We start from the raw sequence: 15,582 nt of genomic DNA, 5'->3' as shown, positions 1-15,582 counted from the left end.
AGAGCTTTGGGAGAGCTCACTTGAACTGATCCCAGTTTAAGGCTCTGTCACCAGGAACAGCTGGATGCTCCCAAGCAATTACAGGCTCTTGCTGAATAGCGGGAGGTCCAGAGGCACCGACATGGGTTTTCATAACTGAGTGCTGCAGTTTTGGACGGACTGGCCATGGGGGCTGCCCCACTCTACAGCAGAGCCACARTATGAGGGAGCTCAGCCTCCATCTGCACAGGCTGGGCTGCGAGTTTCCCTGTGGAGCCTGGGGCCTGGACACCCCCAAGAGCAAAGGGGTGCACAGGGTGCTCCAGGCCCTGAGATTCCCCAGCAGATACCAACTGTATTTGGTGGTCAGGCTGAAATCAACCCAAAAGTCACAAATTCAGTTAGTGGCTGCTGAGGCTTGGTAGAGCACATGCAGCTTCAGCAATGATGTGCCATTATTTCTGCTCTGTTAAAAAAGACACGAACAAGCAAGTTCTGCTTCACGGGAACTTTTGAAATACTGACATGGCCCTCGAGCAGGAAATCCAGAACTGTAGTCAGCTCCAGGCCTGCAGCCATCCTGCTGCCTGGCAGCCCCTAAGCTAAAACTACCTTTAGTCCTCTGCTCTCTGACCCTTCTGCTGAGCAGACTCTTGGGGAGCTTTTCTGGTTCACTAGGCCTGAGAGAAGGCCCAGGCGCTTTGCTCTCCATCATCTGACACATGAACAGCCCTCAGAGAGCCCTTGGTACAGGAGCAGTGGACAAGGTTTGGGGGCTCTGTGTAGAAAATTCCTTTTGACAGCTCGTGGAGGGCAATTTCTGCCTTTTCTGACATTTGCACTGATAAGCTCCTAGAAKAGGGTTCATACTGATATAAATTAAATGTAGAAAAGCTTTTCTAAAGAGAATGCAGCTTTTGTGTTTCATTGGATACAACGAGATCTATTTTTATTATGAGGAAAATACAGAACTGATCATAAAATTTGCAAATATTTTGCTTAATACAAGCCTGCAAGTTGACTTGGTAAGAATTATCTTACCTCATGCATGTGCTGGGAGTTATCAAAAATTCAAGGGAGAAATTTCAGATTAAAGTGGGATTTCTGAGTTTCCTGCTCCAACAGCTGGACAGTGACATCATTTGTCACATGAGCTTTGGGAAGGTCATTCTATTAGAGATAGCAAAACCATTGCGTAGGTTTAAAAACCTGTTCCAGGGTTACTTTAACTAAAAGAACATTTTGCTTTTCAGAATACAAAACAATTTATGTTTTCTTTTCTGATTTATTAAAATTGTAGGGGATGAAAACTGCACGATCATCAGAAACCATTCTTTTGAAATCCTTGCTCTCAAATGCACAGTTCAAAATACCCTTTTTTACATGTAAATAGTATTTTAAGACAGTAACTCCACCACCTTACAGTGCAACTCTCAATCATTTTGAGATTTTGTTTTGTTTTGCTTTTCTCATATCATTAGCACCACTGCTGTCCAGAACTTGGCATATTYTGCTTACTTTGAGTACTGCTTTGTTAAACAACTCCACCTATTTCAATTACGGGGCAAGAAATGAAATGCTGAYGATGAGCAAAGGTGGTCACTAAAGCAATATTTCATGACTGCGAAGGGGAGCATCATGCAGTTCTTAAACTCCCTCTGAACTTCTGAAATAGTTGCATGAAAAATGCTTGGAATCAAATCCCCAGACCTGAATCCTTCCTTCTTCCCCCACCTTTTTCCCATCCCCCTTTGGAAAGCACAGATTTCCTTGCCAATCTGAATGTTGTAGCTATACCAGCATGATTCAGAAAACCAAAATCAAACACTCCTTAATTCTGAAGAAGGTGGATCCCAGCTARGGATTGTGTTCTTCATGATTAATTACTCCTATTTTAAGGTCATTTCTATACTCTGACTCTTATTATTTTTATTTTGTTTGAATTTATTACATTTTACTTGAGTAATCACAAACTATTTATCTTAGATTCAAAAACCAAGAGCACACTCCCAAAAAAATCTACTTGAACTAGATTCATTGTTGAGCTGTCAGCCTCTTTTCTAAATGATGTGTTGCAAGACTTCTCTGGACTGGCAACATATAGAAAAATCTTTGCCTGCTCTCTTAAAAAAGATTCATTTTTTTGGCAATAGAAAGGCAATAGCTAAATGGAGTGAAAATGCACTACTTAAATATTCTGTTTGTTAGCAAAATCCAGTCATGGTATGAAAAACTTGGCCCCTGGAAAGAAATGCAGASCCCTGTGTTAGTTGGTTTGACTGTTTGTAGCTCACAGGGATAGTCTGGTGCCTTTTGATGGGACCTGAAGGGTCAACTCTGTCTGACTTTACCAGCTCCTTACCCAGCAAAGAAATCCTGAGGATTGGGAGTTATTTTAAACCTTTAGGCTGACAATATCACACGCTGTGAAGGAGATGTCCAGTGGCTTTGAGCAGATAACGAGACGCCGCCGACCCCCTCCTGGATAATACAATATGGGCTCCAAATTAGCAGCTGGGGCTAAATAAAGCATGTCTGGAAGATGTAGAGGCTGTAKTTCCCATTCAGTCTGATAGTTCAGTGTCTAAGGCATGTGCCCAGAAGTGGGAAAGGGATTCAGCTCTTTCCTCAGTTCAACCTCCCTCATACACAAACACATGCACCTAGTCCTATCTTGCAGGATTTTATGAGACCTACGTATAAAATAGACTTCAACCTGACCTACTTTACTGAACGTGTGGAATTTCTGCGTAGATGCAGGGTTGCAGACCTCACTGACAGAAGAACTTCAAAGCGAAACAATAAAGCACACATGGAGTTAATGTCACTCTGAGCTTAGGCAGTAGCTTAGCAAGGGTTTATAAATTCATGTGTTTTGATTTAGTCGTCAAAACTCTACTCCAGTCTCTCTTCAGATGAGAGAGTCCTTTGGATGCAACCTGGCACCTCGTTCTCCCTCACTCCGAGGCACTTGCTATGGATGCTGCCCTGCTAATATCTCCCTTTTCCTTTCAGCCTCGCTGACAGTCATTGCTGTGAAGGCTGTGGCCGGCATGATAACACACTCTGTGAAGGGTAAAATGCAGCTTGCTTATCCTGTTTTCTATATCATGTGCATTTTAATGGCAGCTACTTGTGCTTTCCAAATCAAGTAAGTGAGTTTCTACTAATCTGCTAACCTCTGTACCCATTTATCTGTCAGTGTAGTTCAATACKGCTATTGACTCAGAATACAGCTAAATGCAACAAATTCCTGACAGAGCCTTGACAGATGCATGAATTGCCTGCAGTTGATTATGTTGTTTATTTAGACTTTATTTCACAGTTTGTAATTGATTAATTGCACAAGGTGCTACCTCCTCTCATTATCAATTCACATGCAGTTTTTCCCAAATCACTTTTAGCTTTGCCAGGTTTTGAACTTTTTAAAAGAAATTTATGTTCCTGATGCTTTTGGCTGCTGCTTTTAACAACCTTCACTGATGAATAATCCACACAAACAGCCACACATACATACCCTCATTACACACCTCTTTTTTCCTGACTTATATCACTCATCAGGCTGAAGAAGAGAGTTGGCCACCACTTTCTCCCCCTTTCTTTTAAACCTGACTGCTGAGCTTTGTTACCCCATCTCTTTAGGAAAGAGTTAACTTTTGGTGAGCAGGGGACAGGGTGGTTTCCCTGCTGGCCTCTCGCCTGTTAAGTGATGGTTTCATGCTGCCTTTGCAGATTGCTGCGGGTGGCAGCACGGTAAAATATTGCTTGCAGCTGAACGCAGAGGCCGTTCCCTTCATGCCGGTCCCTCCGCTTCAGGTGCTGATAGCATCATTCAGTAATCTCATCTAGACTGCTCCAGTGTGAGCTGGAGTGTTTACTTGCATGATTATTTTCCGGTAGAGGAGCCAACCCAGCTTTCTTGTGGCAGAACATATCATTCCCATGTGGACTCGGGAAGTCCATGCGTTATTATGCAGTGACTCTCCATGGCTGACTCGGGAACTCCCCTGCAAGAGATTAGAGAGTGATTTACATGCAGCTTGTCTTCGCTGGAAGAACAGCTCTGGCCATTTAAAATAGGAAATAAAAGTTTTAGTAAATAGGAAGCTCCCAAATTAACCTCTCCTTATTGCCAAGTCTTTCTTTCCTTTCTTTCCTTTYGATCAGAATTAGAGGATAAGTGAAATGTGCCACCTTCATTCCCTAGCTCAGTGTCTTTTCCTCTCTCCTCCATTGGACACATTTTCTATAAGAGGCAGTGCTTTCAGTCTAGATTTTCCATTTTATTTTTGTTTTCCCTTTTGTTTTATTTAACTGTCATGTGTTTGCTCAGAGCAGTCCATGCTGCAACATCCTCCTGGATTCAATTCTGAGCTTTGGTATCACTGTTTTAGTCCCTGTGACCAAGTTTGTTGCAAATGGGAGAAAATAATGAGGTGTTTTCAATGACTTCAAAATCCTGACTATGCTGTGGATATGTAGGATTTCTTTATTTTTAAAGCACCATGGAGACTGTTCAACAGTTGCTAAAATAACCATGCAATTACTTTAATGGCTAAAACAGATCCAAGCTTGGATTTTTACTGTTCAGCTATATTGTACCAGTGAAACATTTAAACATGGTTCTTTTTATAGGTTTTGAATACACTCCGCAGCCTCTGGATTTTTCTCTCTCTGTTTGAAATGATAACACAGTATCTGCTCCTGCCTCCCAGGGTTCACACTCATGATTCATCACCTCGTGGGTAGAGGCTGATAGAACTGTTCTCCTTAGAAGTGGGTTCATTGGATTTTTCATCGGTTGATGCAGACCATGAGGGCTGCTCCACAACCTGCTCACCGACATCGTGGTCTGCAGGCTTGTTTGCAAAGTATGATCACGTAGTCCTGTATCTTGCTAATGATCCTGGTGAGGTTTTGTTTTGCCCTTCTGCGAAGCACAACACAGAGCTTCCAGGCCAAGGAGCACAGGATGGGAGCCACCTTCCCAGGCTTTCCTGGCAGGACACTATGCCCCCCATAAACTGCTGTGGGACTGCATGGATGAACATACCGCTGTGTATTTTAACCAAGCTGGCTTGAGCAGCAGCACCACAAAGGCAGCAATGTGGACTCCAGCAAAGTGGAACTGCTCCTACAAAGACTCCCTGCCCAACCATGCTGGATATATATAAAGCCTTGTACAGCCTGTTTAAATTAGAGCAACTTGCCCTGCCTGCTTGAAGGCAGCACAACTTCCAAAAATAACTGATGCAGAACATAGGCAGTGACACTGTCCCACTCCTTCTTTACCTGTGGCAGACAACATTTTTTCCAGTGAACCTTCAACAGGGACTTTCAAAGCCTGTGGACAGAGGAATTCCCTCCAACCTTCTGTCCTGTTTGTACTCTGCAGAGTCAAACTCATAGGCAAATTTAATATGATTATCTGTTTGTCCAGGGTRGTTTGAAATTGTAGTGAGAAACAGTTAGACTTATTATTTAACTTGCATTAAATTGCAAAATTAATTTGCACAGACTTTCTTGAAGTGGAAAGAACTTCCTGTGCAGTAACTCATGTCTTCCAGGTTCTTGAATCAAGCCATGGAGTTGTATGAAATAACAGCAGTTGTTCCCATTAATTTTGTGTTCTCCACAACCAGTGCCATCATTTCAGGTTTGTTTCTGGCCTTTTGTCTCTACAGAATGATTTTCTAAGGATCAAGCTTGATTATCACCTTTGACAGGAACACAAACCAGTCATGTTTGTCTCCACCAGAACAACTTTCTAATTTGACAGGTGTTTAAGTTCTGAATAATGAATAAGTTCATAACCTTTAAAGCAAAATAAAAAATAATCAAACTCTAGCTTTTGATAAGTAAAGTTTACCGTGCCTTGCTGGCTTACTGGAAATACCTACATTTGTCCTATCCTCATACTGACATCCAGTAAATGCATTTACCATGTGTACACCAGCCTCTCCATATCCGAACTGGTAGAGTAATTTTAACAGCCTGGCAAACTACTCAAATGACAACCAGCTGTGTTTCATAGTAGTTAGTGTATATTCAGTTTCAGAAGGCGGAATACTAGGTTAAGTGAAGGAAATAAAATGACTCTGAAGTCCTTTTAAGCATTTAACATTTCATTCTGGGTGAGAACTTTGAACTCAGTGTTGTTAAAGAGCAACTGCAAATCTTGGAAATGCTGCACAGTGTAAGAACATGACCAGGGAGGAGGACTAAGATGCTGTATCAGCAATGAGCCCAAATGATCCTGTTGTTATAACATTTATGACTCATTTTAACACACACTGGGGGCTTTCCTGTCATTGCTGTGCAGGAGTTTCTCATGCAGAGCTGCCGTTAATGAGAAGGGGAGTTAGCCTCATGCACAGAYTGCCTCAGCACCTGTGTCAGAAGAGACCTACACTTTCTGACTGAGAGGAGACTCTGGCCAAGAGGGGGTTGCATTCTTGGGACCATATGGAGAATTTGGCTTTTTGCCTCCTAGAAAGATCAAGTAACTATTCAGGAACAGCTTAATAGCTTTGAGACTGGATACATATGCATTTGCACCAGGTTAGTTAAACCAGTGCAGGGCTCAGGAGAACGAGCTCTGATGGATCTTGCTGGGGTACACGCAGAAGGCACCTTCTTTAGCGGCTCCCCCATTCCTAGTTGCAGTCTTTGAAGATACATTTACTCTTCAGCTGCTCCAGTTCACACTGTGGTGTTTCTAAGTAAAACTGTGCTCCTCAGTGGTTTAAAGCTCACGCATTTGGCTGTGAACTGGGGCAGCTGAGATCCAGATACGCATCTGGTTCTGTCACCACCACTGCAGAAGTGCTAATTCCTAGAGAAGGGGTGACCAGAAAGAGTTCGTGAGCTCTTCAGCCAGAAAGATTTGGCAAACTTGGCTGCCTCAGCCCTTAACCTAGTATAAATATCAGGGATACTGCTTCTTAACTAAAACCTCATCTTAATTGGAGTTAAGATGGCCTGTTGGAGTGGCTTAACTAAATCCTTGAAGAACTTGTAGGCTACACTGGTATGACCCTGCCTGTGAACAAGACCTTGAGCCTGACCTGCATAAAATCTGTGTTGCTGACAATGCAGGAAAAAAAAAAAAAAAAAAGCATCTGTGTCTGTGCAGTTAATAACAGCAAGCACACCAGCCTGATAAAGTAAATCTTCTTCAGGCCCAAACAGTATCCTGAGAAAGCCTATCTGATAGAATATGGAGATATAATATGAATCCCCCATAATGTATATTAATACCATATTTGGGATTTTTTTTTTTTTTGCTCCATTTGAGCATAACACTGCTCCTGACCCTCCCAGCTGTAATTCATATCACTTGGAATCCAGTCAAGATCTGCAATTCTTGTTTCTGTCACATTCCAGGGGTCATATTTTATCAGGAATTCCAAAGTGCAGCTCTGCTGAGTGTGTTCATGTTTCTGCTCGGGTAAGTGTATCGGCTGAAAATCTGCACTAAAGCTTGTATTGAAACAACAGTGCTTTGCAGACTGCCTTCGTTTCTCAGTAAGAAGAAACCTGCCTTGTTATTAAAGTATTATGGAATAGCCATTACAGTAGGATAAAAAACATTAAAGGAAAGATTAATATCAGAGCTATGGGGGTTTGGAGGCCTGTTTTGGAATCCAAATATGTAAAAATGTGAGACACTTATGAACTACTGATCTCATGATGGAATGAAAACCCAGCAGCATGTGTTCCTCCAGCAGGAAGGGCAGATCACTGCTCCCCTCCCAAGATCATGTTATAGAGGAGACTTTTATGACTGCGAGAAATGTCCCACCACGTTACCTTCCACTTGCATGGTCCAGCTGTTCCCTGCTGCCGTTGGCTGTGGACACTTGCCTGCATGCAGGGCAGTACTGGAAAAACCTCTCTCCCGTCTCCTTTTGCTCAGGAAGACACAGCATGCCTGCTGCAAAGCTCAGCTGTGATGAAGCTGCTAATGGCAAATGGTTGAGGAAGAGCTAAGCAAGAGCAGAAATCCACTGCTGGCCACCAGCATAGCTACAATTCAAGGGACAGGTGAAAGCTGTTTGATAACAAGGATGCGATAGTTAAATGCGTCTCCCCTGAACTCTTGGTTGTGTGTCTTTCCACCATTGTCAAATAAATGAGGCTGACAACCACACACATCTTCCCCAGAAGGCAGATTGCAGTAGACACACAGAACTGGTATGTTGTTTGATGGCAAAAAATGCAACAGAAAATGGAGATGAGCAAATTCAATCCATGTATTTGTCAGGCAGGAAGTAGTGACTGTGTGTCCCACACAGAGCACACAGATTTATCCAAGCATAGCAGCTTCTCATTGCTCCTGGCTTTCAGCTTGCCCCTGAGACACACAGTCAAATGAGAAAAACAACAGAGATGTTGACTGTCCATAACAAGACTGAGTTGCTAATGAAATTGAAAGTGCTAAAACATTAGTTCAGRCACTCTGTGAAGATGTGCTCAAGGATTCAAATGTTGTGGTCTCACACTCACAGGCAGCTGTTCCTATGTCACAGAAAGTGTAATTTTATTTGCAGAGCCCTTGGTACTGATAATAAAGCTTCAGGAGGCAAAAGCTAGGTTGACAGGGAGCCCGGGTTGAATTTATAGAGCTGTCAGGAGCAAAAGTTTCTTACAAGCTGAGCAGTTCAGGTTTGGAAGTCCTTGAAAATGAAATGTGGAAAGAAATCCTCATCCCATGTTCAATTACTGCTCCCAATTATACTATGTCACTGTTTTTTGCAGGTGTCTCCTTTCTTTTCTTGGTGTATTTTTAATTACAAGAAACAGAAACGAGGAACATTCACAGATTCCTTATATTGACTGCGGAAATATTCCTGGTAAGTAGGGGTTTTTGTTTGTTTTGTTTTTTTTCTCTTGTGTCTCTGTTTAAAAGTGATTTATGAGATAGTAGGATGACCTGGGAGAGTTGAGTCAGGAATGTTCTTTAATCATATTTAATAAATATACTGTTCGCTTAATTTCTATTCCTGTTCCCAACAGAATTTAAAGGAATTTTTCATACTTTTTCCAAGCTATTGTTACAACCAGTCAAGTGAAAACAATGATTATTGGAGCAAAGAATGTTTAAATGATGGATTGGTGGAGGATTTGTTTTATTAAGGTTTTTCACAGAGTTGTTGTTTTTCCCTTCCTTCACCCTCATTCCTTAGGACAAAAAGTGACAGGCAAAATACAGCCAGATTCTCACCATTTGTGTTACGGCACTTTGAATAATGAAGATGACATGGGGAAACCCAAAGGCTGAAAGAAAAAGCAGCATGCTTACCAGTTAACAAGAGAAATACCACTGGGACAAGGATCAGGAGCACCATTTTTCTGGATATATTCAAGTATTTATTGTATTTCTGTATGTCAATGTGTTATAGTAATATTTAGTSCTGCTCAGTTTATCCCCTGGCTGTCCCAAGTGTGTTATGAAGACAAAGGAAGCTTTAAGAGGAACTATTTAAGTGTTAATGAAACTGAACATTCTCTTGCTATAAATGTTGCTTGGTGATGATTTGGAGCTATTTTTAGTTTTAATTGCCTAGAAATGCAAACAGGCATACAACAAAAATTTTAAAAACTTTGTTAATTTTAAAAATTTGCTTTTGAAACCCCCTTAGACATGCTTAGATGCCTAAAGACAAAGATGGGTAATGAGGAGAATTTTYGTAAGTGACTTCAAGTATTCTGCTGTATGTGCAATGCCTTTAAAAACCTGATCCTTTCTGTTTGACAGTCAAAAACTTTGTGCAAGTATACGGTATGCACAAACATTTATACACAATGTATTTTAATTTATGGATAGTGGGAACATCCCGACTTGCTTCTTGCTTCCCATCAGAGTAATTTCCTTATCTTGGAAGGAGATGCAGCCTTGTGTGAGCAGAGCACCTTCCTTGTAAGCACAGGTACAGGCACACGTGCTCTCTGATGAAGCGGCTCAGCCAAAGCTGAACTGGKAACAGTACTTGACGTTTTCCAACTTCCCAGAAGAGCCTCGTGCACTTGGCTGTGCTGAGGAGAAGCAGTGTTAGTAGAGTCTAGCCTGAGGCTTAGCATCTGTTTTCAGGGAAAGAAGTTTTTAGTGAGGAGAGTGAAAAGTCCTCCAGAGGAAACGAGGGGAGCCAGGCTCCCTCCCTTGGGGTGGTTTGCAATATACTTTTAAGGAGAAAAGCAGGGGATGTGGGGCGAGTCCCACCGCCTTCCCAAATTGATGGTACTCCGGCATGAGGGAAGGCTGGAGAAACCAGCCTATGAAGAAACATTTTCTTCATAAAAAGGTCAATTCTGTGCACTTGTTCCAAGAGCTGATAGTGTCGGGAACTGCAGCAATGGCTGGATTTCAGTCCAGGAGGCAGCGAGGCCTCCCTGGGCCTCAATCCCAGCCTCTGGTAAGAAATTCCCTCTGGGCATCCATGCCAGCTCCGCCAGGCACTGCTGCCCCACACGGAGCATCCCTCACACGCCAGCCTGCAGGAATGAGGAGAAGGGCCTGGGAAARGGGCCCGGTGCGAGCCTTGAAGTCTTGGGCAAAACTCTTTTAGGTCGGAGTTAATCTGCAGTAATGGATACAGGCCCTGTGCGGGGAGYACTTCGTTTCAGCAGGGTATGAGAAAATGGCACCTCCTGGTTTTCCAAGCAATTATTTCATTTAAAAATAGGCGCAGCAAAAGAGCAGTAAGATGGGTTGGTTTCAAATACTAAGGAGTATCCAGAGCACGGTAGTCCTTCCCATGCAGCAGTGTCCGGAGGGCAGGCCTCAGTGTGGGTGTGAATTTGGCTCTGGACTTGGATCTTTCCCAGCTGGCACAGGATGAGATTCAGTRTCTGCACCTTACCAGCTGCCCGGTCATGGCCTTCCTCTCCCCCCCTGCAGTCTAAGGGAAACAGAAGTTCAAGTTTCTAAAGTTCAAAATAAAACGAGTTTTTTTGGTATGCTTTCTCCAGGGAATAAAGACATGCTTCCATCTTTCTTTTGCAGCTCAGATTTAAGCCACTTTTTCTAATTCTCAAGTGAAAGGTGTGCTCAAGATGGAAATGGGAGGCTTATAGTTTTTCTTCTTGTGACCTAGGATACAAGAGGATGAAAGGATTTGTTATTGATTCTTTTTTAAAATTATTGGTCTTGGGCATCTTTCTGAAATTGGTTTCCATGGTTTGGAAGGGCTGGAGGAGACAGTAAGGGTTCCCAGGTATAGATATATATATTTTTTTTTGAGTAGGAAATTGCATGCAGAATTCAATGGCAAAAGCTATTATTTATTTTAAACTACTGTAATTCTTCTTGAATGCCCCCCCTTTTTTTTCTCCCAGTGGGCTTATACAAAGATTATATGGGTTAAAACGTGTTCTGTATGCCTGAATGTAATTTAAATTAATTTATGGAGCAAAAATCCAGCAGGAATTATGTGCAATTAAAAAATGTCATTTGGCATGATTTTGAGATGTGGACACATTCCAACTAATGTATTACAGGGCCAGAAAACTGTGATGAGATTTCATTATTGCTGTGCAAAGAAGGGGACATGTTTTGTTTTAAGACTCAATTCCTAATCAATGTCATTTTCACATTGTGCTTGTGATATTTGGGTTGAAAACACCATAGACAAATGTTTTCTAAAAGAAAGTCCTTTCCWTTGGAATACAAAAATATCACTGGAACCCATTTCTTTAATAATGAGGTTTTTTTTTTTCTTCCTGTGTTTTTCTTGACACCAAAAGTCTGTGCCAGATACAAGCTGTGAAACTTGCACCTGCAAACTGAACTTTCTTGAGTAAATACTCTTTGGAATCTGAGGAAATAAAAATAAATGAAGGCGTGGTGGACAGTCAGCACCTCACGTGATCCCTGCAGGCTCCAGTTTGGGATTTTGTAGATCAGAACCAGCCGGACTTATTTAGTGCTTGTTCCACTGCTGATGAATACTGCAGAAAAAGATGAAGTATWAACTGGCCAAGGGCCTGGAAATGGGAATGCTGGAGGAGAGTTAGGCAATTTATTTTTTGCCATAAAAATATCAGGTTGCCTTTGCCAAATGGTTTCAGCTGGCAAAAAATAAATTAATAAATTAATCTTCCCACAGCTGCCAGTGATAGGGGCCTGGYGTTCACCTGGCAGGTTTATGTGCTGCTCCCTCTATGGCCCTGCTCAGGTCTTGTGTGTGAGGGACCTGGCTCACCTATAACCATAGGAGAAAGGTCAGAGTTTATAGGGGCTTCTCTAGTGGCTCAAAGAGCTTCTCTGCTTTGAAGCTCTGGTTTCACAAATCTGATGAGCTGCTTCAGCAGTTCAGTGCTGCTGGAGGTGTCACCGTTTTTCTCCTGGTCCTGCACTGCCTGTGGCCTCTGTGAGCCAGTTCAACCCACTAATCCTGCCGAAACAGCCTTTCCGCTTCCCTGCTTTCCCTGCTTTCCCTTCCCAGGTCCACTCAGGAAGGTTTGCAAGTGGAGGTGGCCCACGGGAGCGTCTGGCTGGGGCATTTGGTGTGAAGCAGAGGAAAACAGGGAGAGAGAGGTGACCTCTGTCCTCTAGCAGGGGCAGCTATTGCATAATGCCCCCTCTCCTGAAGAGCATCATGCAGCAAGGATCCTGCAAAGCAGGATCCTACTAATGCAGCAAGGATCCTGCTAACATGAGCATGTTGGCTCATGTGCCAACATGTCCCAAACACATGTCCCAAAGCCTTTGTCAGTGCGTAGGTTTTAAGTGTCTGACTTCTGAGGCTAAACCGCAGGTCARACTTGCCATGCTGTGCATGGTGAGGGTTGGGTGACTCCACCTGGGAAAGAGATGGGCACCCTGTGGCATGAGGAACATCCTTAGGTCAGCCAGGAGCACAGACATGTGTCTAATGTTCTAACGACTGATTGTTTTTCTTTCTAGTGACTGATATGAAGTGCATAAACAGGGTTGGACTGGGACCAAGTGCCCTCAGCACTGCTGTTGTAATCGAGGTCTCCTTCCAACTCACTTCTTGTAGGGAAGSCGGCTGCTTGCAGAGAAAAATGTTAACTTTGATAATTCTGGAGTACAAATGATCAGATTGACCTGTCTCCCAGTTTGCACTTTTGTTATAGTCCTCTGAGGCTCAGCCTTTTTCTTGTTTAAATGTTTTGGATTTTTGTTGCCTTTGGAGAAATCAGCTGGACTGTCTCAGTGAGGAGTCCAAAGATTAACACAGGCTAATTTCCTTAATTATTATTGGAGCGCCAAGTCATAAGATTTATAACTTGAGGCTGACCAAAGAGAAAAAATGAAGAAAAATGTAGCTTTATGGATTCTCAGGAGTTTGAGAACTCCTGAGCTTGCAATGTTCCTGGGATCTGGGACAGAATCAGAGACACCAGTGAACAAACAATGACAACATTTATTTTTGTATGTGTTTTTAATTTGTTGGATTTTTTTTTTTTTTTTTTTTTTTTTTTTGAAATGTAGTATAGCTTCTCTTTGCTTAGATAAGGACAAAAGAAAGTAAGACACTCTGTTGGTGGATGGGTGATATTCTGACCTTTTGAAGCTGAGAGAAGTTTTTTTTTTTTTTTTTGAAATGTAGTATAGCTTCTCTTTGCTTAGATAAGGACAAAAGAAAGTAAGACACTCTGTTGGTGGATGGGTGATATTCTGACCTTTTGAAGCTGAGAGAAGTTTAGAAAACACCTGCTGACATGTTCCCTGGCTAAAGTAGCCATTAAGTTATAATACAGAGGTAGGCAGCACTGGCAGATACATCACTGYATACTGGTAGTCACAACTGTTTAGAAAGGCTCTTTGTCCTCTTCTTGTGTATTAGATCTCCTCAGAGCACTTGTACCTGGTCTGGGCCCCTGGGCTGCACATAAACGTATTTTTGGAACATACTAATAGAAGAAAAGCTGGGAGAAAATAAAATGAGGAAGTGCACCAGATGATAGCACACTGTCTGCAGTAGCATTTGGCCTGCTGAGTGTCTCGGGTGGGGGTGCCAGGTAAGTGTGTCTCAGTTCACAAGATGATGATGAGCTACGAAGATGTCCCGAGTGTCGCATGGACACAGAGGGATGAATCCGAGGGACATCTAAGATCCTCCAGACAAAGGCAACTATTGAGTTTTCAAACTAGAGCTACTGTAAAAGGCTAACTGAATAGTGCGTTTACCTCTGACTGTTTTACATGTAGTTAATGTATTGCTGTAGCCCATGGCATTAATACTTTGAACAGAAGTGGACTGCGGCCGCTGATGAAAGAGCAAATTTTTGTATTTTGCTAGGTCACACTAGGAAAAATGGAAATGATTGATTTAAGCCTCCAGCACAAATATGCACTTGCCAGCTCTCCAGTTGGAGATTTCCACTCTTGGACCAGGCCCTGCCTTCTCTAGATGAAATTGTTGGAGTCTGCTGCCAGTTCTCTTGCCAGACCCATTAAGCTGGTTGAAAGAGCAGCACTGTCATTTGTCTCTGCTTGATAGTTGGTGGGCATAAATCCAGACTAGCATTAACACTGGATCAGGACTTTTCTCTCCATTTGAAAAAATTAAAAAGCATTGCTCTTCAGTTTCAATAGCACTTGTACAAAGCCCAATGCTGAATGCTGTCTAATGCTCTCTGATACACTCAGCCAAGAATGAGAAAGGAAACTTGCATGGCACAGAGGAGGTTGTATAGACACTTCTTACCTGACACTGAAGGTTACTGCTGGGAATGCATCATATGGCAACAGACTACAACAACAAAGTGTTTCAGCGTCTATTTAGTTTTATGAGAACAGCTGTTCTGTGTTTTGCACTGGAGAGGAGATGAGGAATATGATTCAATATTACTAAGCATCACAGTTACCCAGGTATTGCTTTTTTTCCTGGGCAATATTTAAGAGTTAACTAACAGGCATGCCCTGAAAATCCACTGACTGGATCTTAGGTGTATGAATACACKTTAGGATTTGGTCTAGTGTGAACGATGACAGATGGTTCATATGAAAGGGAAGCTCATTGTCCCTTTCCTGGCCCCCTGCACATCTCTGGTCAGGGAACCTTTCCTGAACACTCCTGCGTAAGCACCTTGGCCCATCTCCATGAAAAGGCACCCAGTCCTCTACCCTGCAAAGTAAGGTAGAGGATCTACTGTTAGTAATCTGTATGAGTAGTGAGTCATTGTTTGCTCTTCTGCTCTGACTTATGCCCATTTTAAATTACCTCAATTTCGCTTACAGCTATTTGTCTTTCACCAGTGAATTGAAAGTACTYGGTAAGCCCCCCAGTAAAGCACAATAAGATCACTCCCTGCTTTTTTTGCTAAGCCAGCTGGACTGCCCTTTGAAGACTCTCACCATCTGACTTTGTCTGAGCCYTCAGTTTTCTGCAGTTCTTTTCCGCTCTTTTCTGCATATGCAGTTGGCTTCAGCGCCAAAAGGACTGTACAGATCAGGTCGTAACACTGCTGAAGAGGTAGCACAGACCTTGATCTTGGTGCCTGGGGTCCCCCATTTCCCAAGCTGCAACCCGCACCCTAGACCAGTGTCTACCTCCTCCGGGAGCTGTCTGCACGGTCTGTTCCCCACCAGAGTTTAGTGGTGGTGGCCACGCATGCTCAGAGCTGCATTGG

General features: G+C 42.7%; 1 protein-coding gene across 1 annotated transcript in view; it reads left to right on the top strand.

The window, feature by feature from the left end:
* Positions 1 to 9,543, top strand: part of NIPAL2 (NIPA like domain containing 2) — a 49,317-nt gene extending 39,774 nt beyond the window's left edge. Inside the window, exons 8-12 of the mRNA XM_026050010.1 lie at positions 2,995 to 3,130; positions 5,547 to 5,635; positions 7,366 to 7,429; positions 8,740 to 8,834; positions 9,168 to 9,543. Of these exons, the coding sequence (XP_025905795.1) occupies positions 2,995 to 3,130; positions 5,547 to 5,635; positions 7,366 to 7,429; positions 8,740 to 8,834; positions 9,168 to 9,262 (479 nt within the window). The 3' untranslated portion in view covers positions 9,263 to 9,543. The remainder of the gene's footprint in view (positions 1 to 2,994; positions 3,131 to 5,546; positions 5,636 to 7,365; positions 7,430 to 8,739; positions 8,835 to 9,167) is intronic.
* Positions 9,544 to 15,582: the final 6,039 nt, after the last annotated feature.

This window comes from Nothoprocta perdicaria, unplaced genomic scaffold (genome assembly GCF_003342845.1).
Source record: "Nothoprocta perdicaria isolate Ctin4 unplaced genomic scaffold, notPer1 scaffold_64, whole genome shotgun sequence".
Classification (NCBI taxonomy): domain Eukaryota; kingdom Metazoa; phylum Chordata; class Aves; order Tinamiformes; family Tinamidae; genus Nothoprocta; species Nothoprocta perdicaria.
The sequence above is the reverse complement of the archived record's forward strand: the minus strand, read 5'-3'. Positions and strand labels throughout refer to the sequence as shown.